This window comes from Python bivittatus, unplaced genomic scaffold (assembly GCF_059951505.1).
Source record: "Python bivittatus isolate LINGU-HERP-01145 unplaced genomic scaffold, Pbiv_v1 ctg000220_np1212, whole genome shotgun sequence".
In the NCBI taxonomy this organism is placed as follows: domain Eukaryota; kingdom Metazoa; phylum Chordata; class Lepidosauria; order Squamata; family Pythonidae; genus Python; species Python bivittatus.
The window spans coordinates 40857935-40870210 of record NW_028277048.1 but is presented as its reverse complement, the minus strand read 5'-3'; the positions used below and the strand labels follow the sequence as shown (position 1 = coordinate 40870210).

The window sequence follows — 12276 nt, the reverse complement described above, 5'->3', positions numbered from 1 at the left end:
TAATAATAAACTGCAGAACAATGGTAAAGTGGGGGAAGAGAAGTAGGAGGTAGCAGCGGGCCATACTTGTTCTCCCTATCTCCACATTTTTCAAAAGAATTGTTCCCATTGGTTTCAGTGGGAAAGAAAAATACATACAACTTCCAACATACAATTGATAAGAGCTTTCATCTGGGGTCTACATGGAAGAGAAGAACAGCTTTGAATCCAATAAATCCTAAATTGCCCCTGCATCAGTGTGCCATTTTGAGGACTGTTAAAAAGCAATTTCATGATGTGGGTGTGCACATGCACACACAATAGCAGAGCTCTTCAAAGGTGGAAACACAACACTTCTGACCCATCACCAAGGCCTCTGAGAGGGTCATCTAAAAAGGTTAGGATTGCTCTATTGGCTCATCATACAACTATGTGGGCACTAACACATCTTGCTTAACTGACTCTTACTAAAAAATCTCTCTGGAGATTTAATGTATTGAGCTTTGATGCAAACATCTTCAGATTAGTAACAAAACTCAGGCATGCACCCATTAATATCTTTGTGTTTCAAAAGGTAGCATTAAGGGGAAAAAAACTTCTGAAACTTCATTTACTTACCTCAGCTGACATATTGCTGAGCAGAAACTGCAGTGATTTGCGTATAAACTTAAAGTAGCCATCAAAGATTATGTCGTCTATGTATTCTACATAACGAGACCATATTTCGGTTGTCTTGTCAGCCTTGAACAAATCTGCATTCTCCTGGAGATAGGGAAAAAAATTATTTAAGAGAAGCAGTGAATCAGGTTTAGTCAGAACCTTTCTGTCAATAGTATTTGCTTTAATGGCCATAAAAAGAGTTGTTCAGCAATATTTCAGTAACTATAATTCATACACACAAATACATACATATATTTCCAATGTGTATGTGAAGCTATGGAAGAGAATTAAGAGATTAAAAATATGCTCAGTTTAAGCATATCACATTAAATATGGCTCTGCATCCACAATGATGGCAGAACTGAATAAATATTTAAAAAAATATTTACCATATAGTGTACTGGGGCTATAAGTGATATGATGTTTTTGTTTTCCTTCTCTCCCAGATAGGAAATCCTTCTAAAATGTTCATGTCTTTAAAATAGGGCATGCTCCCCTCAGAGCATTGTCTGTACTTTTTAGTTGAGAAGCTGCTGTCAACTTAGGTTGCAAGACAATCTCTAGATTAGAAATCCGAGGTAGAGACAACAGTATGAGGATGCTTGGGATAAAACCAGGCCTTCATTACATTTCTAGCAGACTGACCAAAATATGCTAAAAGTGATAAGTACTCACTGCTAGCAGAGAGTGCTGCATGTGGTACCAGTGTGACCGATTTTACTGTTAACAATGAAAGATTGAGAGAATTAATGAAGAATAGAAGGTGATCAATGGTTAGAATGTGAAACAGATCTCTCTCTCTCTCTCTCTCTCTCTCTCTCTCTTAGTAATGTCAGTTGTGGATCTTGGGAAAAAATGATCAAGGAAGAAAAAGAAAGGAGAGAAAGGAGTGAAATAGAATGACTGCAGAAAGAGAAAAAGCATGAGAAAATATTAGTAGCCAAATCTCCCAGCAGAATGAATGAAAAATGGGCAGAGAATAGAGGAAGGGGAAGCTGTATGGAATAAAGTGAGAGAGATTATGTTTTAGAGTGCCCCAGCAGTATGAAAAAGGAGGCTTGCTGGAATGATGAAGTGAAAGAGGCCTCGAAGAAGGGGGGGGAAATGGGCAAACACAGGAATGATGGCTGCAAAAAATGAGAATGAGAGAAATATAATGCATAATGTGTTCAGAGAGAAAAAGTTGCAAATAACTATCAAGAAAAGTGGGGAACGTTTAAAAAGGAAAAAAAAAGCAGGGAAATCTGCAGAGCAGTTTTGATGGAAAACAGTAACTGTTTTGGAAGTAGGTGAAGAGGACCAAAAATGGAGCCTGCAGCAAAGTGCATGGAATTAAAAATAAAGGAATGAAATTATTCACAATGATAATTAAGCCCTCACTTAATTATTTAGAGTATTTTAGAGATTTGTACAGGTATGATAGTGATAGGTTGAAAAGTAGAATTGAAATGAATATTATAAATGCTAGTAGAAAAGAAATTGATAAAAAGGAAATAATAATTTCTGCAAGAATGTTGAAAAATTGCCTGGCTGGAGGGGTAGATAGTGTAACTGTAGGTATATTAAAATATAAAAATAGTTTCCTTGTGGAGTGACTAGGGAATTTATCTCAAGTATGCATAAATAGAGCATCTATGCCTGGTAGTAGGTAGTGTGTAATATGTGAAGTGTTGCAAAGAAAGCTTGTTCAAAGAAGCAAAAATAGCTGTGTGTAAGACTGTGCTTCTGCCTGCTTTCTTATATGGAAGAAAGAGCTGGGCATATCAGGAGAAAGCAAGTTGAATGCAGTGGAAATAGGAATTTAAAAAGTGTGGGGTAAAACAAGAAGAGATGGGTCAAGACTGAATGGGTGCTAAATGAACATGGATTGAATTAAAAAAATAATGATCAGTATGAAAGAAATACATTCAGGCAATCTGTTATAGAGAAAGAAGGGATGAGGGTTGCACAACAAACATGGGTTGAGAAGAAGAGGAAGATTGAAAAAGCCTGGCCGGCTGGACTTGATGCAGTCCTCAAAATGGGAAAGGTAGGAGGTTTAAAGGACAAAATGCAACACATGAAGCAGTGATTGTCTGAAAGGATAGAAAGCTACGGAGAGAAACACTGTTGCTGTAAACTACATTTAACTGTACATTCTTTTCTTTTCTTTTTTCTTATTTCATGCCTTTAAATTCTTTGGTTCCTCTTTCATGCTTCCATTCTGCACATTGTGTAACACTACCTACCCAAAAAAGCATAATGGCTGGATGTTTGGAGGACTCCCAAATTATACCACTGCACATGTTTTGGCATAAAGATTCCAAAAAAAAGAGTAGAAATGGGTGTTCAAACCCTCTGTGAGGCCAGCTATGCTTACACTGTGGCTGAAACCACAGGGTCAGCATTCAACAGCCAAATAGCCAATGTTCAACTGTGTGACTTTTGAGTAAAAATGCCAAAACAATGCTGGAAATGGGTGTGCTAAAATTCTATGAGCCAAATGCACCCATCTTCAGTCTTTACCACTCCCAGCCTCTAGAGAATGCAAAGAAAATCAGGCTGAAAATGTCTTCTCTAATGGGGTCATTTCCAGAACTTCAGACCCCAAACTAGAAATAGTCGTGCAGGAGAGTTTGAACAAACCCAAATTCAGATGCCTGCAACTACTTTCATTTAGATTGTTCTACTCCTGGCATGCAAATTCTCCTTCTCAACCCTGCTGAGGTATAATTCATGTATACTGAATCAAAGCAACTCTTTTTAAGAATTAATGATATGGTATTTAATGCATACAATAATTGGTTCTCTTAGCTTTTTAAACATCTACCAAAGGAAAGGAAAATAGTCAAAGTAGGAGAAGCAATTTTTATTATTTTGATTTTCAAGAAATTATATGCAGCTTTGAGTACCTTGCTAATCAATGCATAAAATGGTCAATGAAAACTTAACAACCATCACCCTGTCACTATGGAGATATGATCTGAAGGGCAGCCAGAGAACAGACTCTGTTTTGAAGGCCTTTTCAACTCCTGTCTCTCTAGGACATAGCTGGTTTAAAGACCATAACACATCTTTTATATCCTGAATAGCCTTATCAGAAGTGTGCTCCTGAATAACAGATTGAGCAAACTCAGATTTGGGATGTATATCTCAACTTTAACTTGTAGCAGTCCCTTATCTATAGCTATAGATTAAGCTATGCACATTTAATGCAAATCCATGTCCTCTTTCTTGACAATACAGAAGAAGCCACCTGGTCTGCAATGGAAATTGAAGGAACTGCTTTGAGTAACATGGCTCTGGTCTGGCTGCATGTGAGCAGGAAAAATATGATCAAGAATAGAGAATTCCAAACTTATATTGTGAACCTTCCTTGTAGTAGAAGCATTTTTACTATGTCACTTCAGGAATAGAGCTAGAATGCAAATCAGAAGTGAACAACAGCTGTCAGTGCCATTTGATATATGGCCAACTGAGGCTGAAGTGTGTATATTCCCAAAGGTCCACTTACCGAAAACCCAGAAAATACCATGCCTCTCAGATGCCATTACTGAAACTTAATGGCCCATAAATAAATAAATGATACTATTTTAATGCTTATCATGTTCCTTTCATTCATGAAAACAAGCACTTTATATGGTAGGTTACAAATTCCATTGGTGGAAATCTGAGGCTGAGCAAAAATAATTTGGCTGAGAGAGGTTACATATTTAAGCACAGAGTTAAACCTGATTACACTTCTTTTATCTGAGCCTCCTGTGGGTAGGAACTCAATGTTATTCAAGGGTTAACTTCAGATCTTCTCAACTGAGGATTCTGGAACATATATTGCAAGCTTTAGGCATGGCCTTCTCTGTAGTTGCACAAGTATTATACATTTTTAAGCTTTTCTCTGCCTTCAGTTTAAGCATCTGAAAGATGCCTATAGATTTTTAAAGGGGGTTTTGTGGGAAATCAGTTAGCAAATGTAACTATTGGTTGAGGATTAATAATGTGGACCACTGTTATTGTTTAAGCACACTTTACTGCTACCGGAGTGTTTTAAAATCATTTTGCAAGTTGCCTTACAAATCTTCAAAATGAAGACTAGAAATACTCTAAATCAACCACTTAAAATAAATATTGTGGTTTCCTACCTCCAAAAGCACCCCAGCCTGGTACTTCACACATTACAAGGAATACACATATCTCAAGCTAACACCTTCCACTGAGCGAGGACCTCCAAAAGTAGCTAATAATGATATGGTTTCAAAAATAAACATCCTTAATGTATTATATAAAGTACTTGATTGCAGCCACATAGGATGTGAAAGGAGGGCTGGATCTCAACAGTTAGGCACATACTTTGTATGCAAAAGGTTCAATCCTTGGTATAACTAAGTGAGATTAATAAAGATTAATCAATGTTGACAATACTATAGTCAATATTAAGAAAGATGAGGTCATAATCTGATGCGAGATAAGACAATTTCCTATGATCTAAAAGCGTATAAAAAACTAGTACTGTTGGCAAACAATATTCAACAAATGGTCCATATTTTTATGAAAGCTGTCTTTCTCTCTCTCCTTCGTACCTCCACCATACTCTGGATCTTCTGCCCAGCATCTTTGATGGCTGCATAGCGTTTGTTTATATTTGTTTGTCTTCCATCCAGATCAAGAAGGGCTGTCTCCTTATTGTCTTTCCTTTCAAACAAAGGACTAGCTGACCATTCCTGTAAGAAGAAACAGGAATGGAAGAAATTCCTTTACTGCAGCTGTCACAAATAAATTTGTAGCAGAACAAAACTAAAATTATATCAAGGAACCTACTTTTTTTTTTAAGTGTCCGGTAGAAATGCTTTACTCACTTGCATAAGCTGTCCGATATTCTCCACATTTAATTTGGTTTTTTGAATTCTTGTCTCTAAATCATATAAAACATTTCGCATCTCTTGGATATAATCCATAACACCTGGATGGGCAATGGAAGGGAAACTTAGTAAGTAGCGAGAGTCTATACATTTCCCATGGGTTTAATATCCAGTTCCCATATTTTTATCACTGAAAGATAACTGGTATCATGGCACTAGAAAGAAAGGGCCATAAGAATATAAAATTAGCTGTGCTGGGTCAACCAAGCCCTTGTAAGCCAACCAGATGTCTCTGGCTGTCCTTGCAGGCAAGAGATGCAAGCATATTGTTCTTTTGCCATTGCTCACCTGCGACTGGTATTTGGAGGCATACTCCCCCCAGTTTGGAGATATTGGGTCTTCAGAGCAGATCCCACCTTGTAATAGATAAATGTACCTTCATTACTCCAAAACAGGTTGGTCTCAGCTTTCTCTAGGCCAACATCAATTTCTTCCAGTTCAGTTTTGACCAGAGGAAGTTCTACCAGCAAAATGGTTCTCTTGATCTAAAAGTAGGTAGTTTATCTCAGGATGCATTCTTAATTCATTTTGCAGAGATGTGGTATTGCCTTGATGGCGGCATATTTTGTTTTAGCCCTTATTCTAAGCACTCAGCAAGTTCAAGAAAACCTGCAAAGTTTGCAGACTTATATACAGGTTTTTATTTGCAGGACTGAATTGTTAAAGAAAGAAGCTGCTGCCCTCTTCAAAGGACAATCTAAGTAATGCTTTATGAGCCAATTATATTATAATACCTTCCAATTCATTCACATAATGAATGAACAGATAAATGAAATTGCTCCTCATTGTTTCCTGACAAAGGAAGATGTGTTATACCTCTTTATAGCCTAATGGAGCTAAGGGAGGGAGAGATTTGTTTTAAAAAGGGACAGAGGAAGATAGAGAGAAGCAGGGAGCTGCTAACATCATAACAATAGAAGGCAGGAAGAAAATATGACACAGGGAGACAGTGGCAATGGCAATTGGCTACTCCCAGACTCTCGTCCAGTTCAGAAAGCCTTGATAAGAGTTCTCTGAGTTGAGTATTTTATTGCTGAATGCCAAGTTAGGAAATTGAAAAATAGCCACCCAGGACTGGATTCTAGATGAGTCTGCATCACAGAGACATGGTAGGTGAAACTAAGAGAATCAAATCAAATCTTTATTATAGTCAAAGACCAGCATAAACTAAGAGAATTAATTTCTTCAAGCTTAGCCTGGTGCAGCAGCAGTCAAACTCTGGGCAACAAGGGAAGCATATTTTCAACGGTCTATGGTGATCTTTTCCATCATTCTGGTGTATTTGGGACAGAGACTCTGCCTGGCCTCTCTTCCTAACCTTCTGATTGGGTGGTCTGAGAGATGTGCCAGAGTGCCCTAGGCTTGTTGCATTGGTAGATTTAGCATTCACCCTGACTTTCTAAAACTGCTCAGTATGATGTGGCTCAAGATTATGGGGACTGCATGGCAACCATGGGCCTGTCCAAATTAGCATCTGGTACTTTTAATCTGGCCTGGCACGATATGATTCATGGGGGTCATAAAGAGTCAGACACGACTTAACGACTGAACAACAATACCACCACTTTTAATCTATCAGAGTACATTTGATTCCAGTTTCCTGTATTTGGTGGCATATAATTTAGGTGTGGAGGATCTTTTTGTAATTCTATTGTGATGGATTGATTATTACCTAAGGGACAAATCATTATTCAGATAATTACTTACTCTCAGAGCTTCCACAGAGATTAGGAACTAATGAAATTGGTTCAACTCAGCAAGAAGATGGATTTGAATGATTCCTATTAGATTCCAGACATAATTCAAAGACTATTTATAAATTAATAACTGTCTTGAGGCCTGACTATCCGAAAGACAACAGAGCTTACCTAGTTTTTAAGATCCTTAGGACCTTTTCTTCAGCCTCTCATCTTTAGAGAGGGCTTTCTCAGTGGTTACTAAATCAAGAATGAACTACTAGGGAAGATAGCTTCCTCTCAGCTGTTCCACTGATAGGCAACAACTTTTTTATTAAAACAAGCTCTTTGTCTTTAAACTGACAAGCTGTTGAAAAAAAATTGGTAAGGTGTGTGCTATAATTAATTTCTTACTGATGCCTTTTCATTTGAATCTTTAATTTATGAGTTGTTATACTTTGATTACAACTTTATTTTATTTCCATTTTACTGTTAGCCATACTGACCTCTATTTCTAGTGAAAGAGTGTGGTTTATATTCAGGCAGTTCATAAATAAATACCTTATTGTACCAGCCAACAATGAGATCTAAGTTGTCCACAAATTTCTGGAAAGTTTCATTCTGAGAGAAGAGGCTGCCGGCACTGCCTGGAATTTCTTTCTGCTGCTGAAAGTTCAGGTACTTGACTTCACGGAGAACAGCTACGAGCTGTACAGTAATGTAGCAGTGAGAAATAAGTGCTTTTCCAAATATAGAAAAAGAATTGAACTAAAAATGTGATTGGCTGTTGGCTAGATACAGATCTGATACGCTTGTAATACAGTGTGAAGTATGTAAATGAATAGAGATGGACAAATTCTTTCTTATAATGTTCAAATATTTCAACCCCAATTCTGTTTCCACATAAAGCTATGTATGGTTAATATTTTAAGTCTGTGGTTACTATTCATGTTGCTGAGGAAGCTTCCCTTTCAATGCAAAGAACAGCTATGAGGATCCAAATCTGGGGGTTAGACCATGATAATAATAGCTAAGGTCCACCTCCTCCCATCCCAGGGTTCCAGCCTGTATAAGGAACCCTTACAGGTTTTATTTAGTTACAAAGAACTTGGACACTCAGTAATTAAATAAATAACATATCATCTGGTTTACTGCTACAGCCAAGGTCCCGTGAAGCTGGAAAGCTCATATCCAATTTAATCAATATCCTTTAAACATAATTAGTTTTCAAATCCAATAGGGATATTCATTGGATTTCTTTCTGCTATATAACAGACCTGGCATTTTGGGAAAGACCCTATTAAGATCAGTCACTGCAGCCTGAAGAAGCACCCTACATAGATGTTGGATATTACCCATCATTCCCAGACAGAATAGTCAGTGCTGACTAGGGGTGATGGGAACTGTAGTCCAATACACCTGAAGAGTGCCATTTTGGAGAAGACTAAACTTGCAGTCAAGCTGTCCACCATACTGAAATGATGTTAGCATGCTTCTGCATTGTTCACCAACCGCTTTGCTGAAGTTGACACTAATAAGTCTTGTTTCTGGATCTCTCTGGATCAGTGGCTGCTCTAGATTAAACTGGCAGTCTGTATCAACCCTGCTGATCCACTCTGCGTAAATTCTTTCACGGTAACCTTTCAGCAAACGTATCATCTCATCATACTTTCCATAGATCAGTTTGGCTTCCGAACTGACCATTACACTGCAAAGAGGAAAGAAATCCCTCAGTTCCAGAAGGGAAATAGAATTTAATTAACATTGGCAACAAAGCTAATAGCTTGTAATACTACTCCAGGGAGTATATTACTAGATTCTGGATAGTCTCTCATGGCAGATTGTTACTTACGGATGATCAATGGCATGCAAATCTTTCCTTGGGATCTGCAATCTTTCCTGGAGTTCTAAAGCCCATTTCAGTTGCCCAGCCACAGGTGGCATATTTTTGCTAATGGGAGGCACATGATCTCCAGTTTGAGTAGCAGATATCTGGGCATCATACAAAATTTTTGCATTGTCCAATTCAACATTGAACATCTCCAAAAGCGATGCATAGTGGGGAGCTGCGTCTGCTTTGATCAAGGGTCGTTCCAACAGAGATGCAAACATATGGATTTGCTAGAGAACAAAAGTGGTAGAAATAAATCTATATATGGGATGTGTCCCTTAACCTTCAATATGTATCTGCAGAAACTTTTTGAGATAATTTAAGAAGTTATTCCTAGCCAGTATACTTCTTGGTGTGCGACTTCATCCCCAAGGTTTTTGGGTTTTCTTTTCAAATGACACCATTCTATGGCTACTGAGTATGCTCAGACCCACATTAACAGTGCCAGTAAAATTGCTGAAATAAACAACAGTAATTAAGAGAATGACTAGGCATTCTTATATATGGGTATGCAGAAGTAAGCACTGATGAAATCAGTGGAGCTAACTTGCATGGTAAATGGATAAATGGGACTGGAATCTTAAAGGTAGCAAAAAGAACCATCAGCCTGCACAAAATAACATTTGTTCCACTGCCTTCTTTTGTGCTCTAGTAGGGTTTTCAAGTTATTGAAGAAGTACAAAAATTTATCGACCAAAGTAATCACGCAAGGAATGCAACACCACAAATAACAATGCCTGCATTGTGCTATATTCAGAGTGAAAGCCACTGTCTGACTCTTTGCTTGCCCTGCTTGGCATTTAGGAATCTATTTCATACACAAAGCAACTGGGACAGAACAGAATCAAACTGTTTGTTCTTTAAAATATGATATTTTCCCCATTCATGGTAATAATGCTTTATTGCTGTCTTATGGTTCTAGCCATTCCTAAATTTTGTAGCTATCATAAAAACAACCAGAGCTCAGCCAGACAGTTCCTTTTTCAAAACAACATGAAGGTTCTGTGCCATCTCGCAAAATGTGTTTCCTACTCCAAATACTAAATCTTTTTTCAACAACCCATTGCTTCCTTTGCTGCCTACCAGTGTAATGAGGATAAAATAGTGCTCATAGAACTATGTTAATGAGTGAATTGATATCTTTGTGTATATAAACCCTGCATCATTTTTAAATGTTTTCCTCAGTGTTTCTCAAACTGCTAATCAGTAGAAGATAAATTTTAATCATAACAGAATAATAGCCCATTTCTAGAAACTGTATTTTACTGATGATAAGTTGTAATGGAATATATTATGAAGAAAACAAGTTTACATAAATTCTAAATGTGTATGAACTTCTGGTAAATCTTTTGAAATCCTAATTGTAATTAGTAGGAAGTGGTAAGACTTCATTTACCCATTTCTTGGCCCCAGGATCTTGATTTGGATTGTTAATAACATCTGCAGAGTTCATGATTCCTTGTGAAATAAATTTGGTGCTTCTCATTGTAGATATTGTAAGAGGAGAACCAAGTTAGGCTATAGTGGCCAAAAATCAAAAAGATTCTGGTAACATCTTTTCAGACTAACAAATTTGATTAAAGGCCAAGCTTTCATGAATTGCAGTTTAAGAAATCTGGCATCTGATGAAATGAACTGTAGTTCATGAAAGCTTTTGCCCTTTAATCAAATTTGTTACTCTGAAAGGTGCTACAATATTAGAATCTTTCTGACTTGTGAAATTAATTCTGGAAATGCTCCAAGTCCCTTTGTCACGTCAGTAAATATTACATTCTTATCGGTTCTCTGAAAAAGGAAATTTTAGATAGAATGAAAGGAGGGAAAGGAGGGAAGTTAAAACTGTTCAGAATTAGGTTTGTTTTCTCATTATTTGTTTCAAAACTTGTATCAGAATGACACACAAAGTAAGATTAACAGTTGAAGATAATAGAGGCAGGATAGGGTTGGGGGCAGTGAATTTTATGCCATTATTGTTTTCTACTAGCTCAAGAATGAGCAGAAAACACTCATTGGTGGGGATTGATCCTATGAGCTGTTTGGTTCTGACGGAGTCTGAGAAGTCAGTGCTATTCCATACTGAGCACAGATTAGAAAAACAATGTTTGTTCTTCACATCAGGGATAGAGCTGGGAGAGTCTTCCAGCTTAGCCAGTCATAAAAAGCATTTTCTTCTGGCTAGAACAGAAACAACTGCTTGGTCCACTACCTGAGTTTTAGATAAGAAGCATGAAAAACAGGGAGGGATACCTTGACAGCTGATTCAAAACTGGAACAGTCAACAAATCCTTGATAGAAAATGGTGCCCAGTCGCCTATCCAAATCCTGAATTTTGATCTGAAAATCTGCAAAATCTGCATCAAATTGCTTTAAGTAACAAAATAATAGAATAAATTAGATCAGGCATATACTGTATGCATGGACTTTCAGAAGTTATTAAATCTACACTCTCAATCAAAGAAGCAGCTGGGCCAATTTATATTACAAGAAATGCATTTGTTGCTATAGTGATTATAAACACTAGGTTATACTAAGTGAATAATTAACCAGTTTTATATGTACTTACATTTTCTATCATAAAATGACTAACCTCATCTGCTGGATCTAATGGATCATATTTGCATTCTGCAAAAACTTTCACGTATTCAAGAACCTCCTCATAAATTTGGAACACCAAGCTTCCAAGGATATTGCCTCTCACACCTCCCAATTCAATTTTCTCCAATTTGAGAAATTCAATTGCAGTCATGTATAGTTCCTTAAAAAGACATGTAGCCAAGTTATTCACAGATTTTTTTTAATCCAAGAAAAGGCTATGAAAGTAATCAACCGCAAAACCAGTTTTAATATGTATATGCTTCTTTATTTTAAAAAATGCCATTGTTCATAAAATGATTTTCTCTAAGTTCAGTATTTTTAAAAATGGAGTAGGACTTTAAAGCTTAGGGTTTTATAACTGTTGATATGTTATATAAATAGTCTATCTTTCCACCTACTTTTCTATAAGAATATAGACCTTTTATGCTAATTATCACTACAGTTATTTCACATTTTATAGCAACTACTTAATTCTCACCTCTATAGTCTTTAACCTGTGAAAAAATGAATTCATCCTTGTAAAGACAAGAGTAGAGGGAAATTCCCAGTACTGAGGTTCTTTATCCTGAAAACATAAACA

The 12276-nt window shown here is 37.0% G+C and overlaps 1 protein-coding gene across 4 annotated transcripts in view; it reads right to left on the bottom strand.

Annotated features, from left to right (window-relative positions):
* Nucleotides 1–12276, bottom strand: part of DNAH17 (dynein axonemal heavy chain 17) — a 119608-nt gene that overhangs the window by 95450 nt on the left and 11882 nt on the right. For 2 of the 4 annotated variants that reach the window (XM_088138411.1, XM_088138410.1), the window contains exons 1-6: nt 8723–9039; nt 7772–7918; nt 5911–6019; nt 5472–5575; nt 5196–5336; nt 598–741 (exon numbers count right to left, since the gene is read on the bottom strand). In XM_088138411.1, coding sequence (XP_087994537.1) covers nt 598–741; nt 5196–5336; nt 5472–5575; nt 5911–6019; nt 7772–7918; nt 8723–8914 — 837 coding nt within the window. In that variant the 5' untranslated portion in view covers nt 8915–9039. Of the gene's footprint in view, nt 1–597; nt 742–5195; nt 5337–5471; nt 5576–5822; nt 5891–5910; nt 6020–7771; nt 9040–9062; nt 9332–11348; nt 11466–11688; nt 11857–12174; nt 12262–12276 lie in introns of those variants that run through there. The other 2 variants (XM_088138413.1, XM_088138412.1) reach the window with 2 other exon arrangements.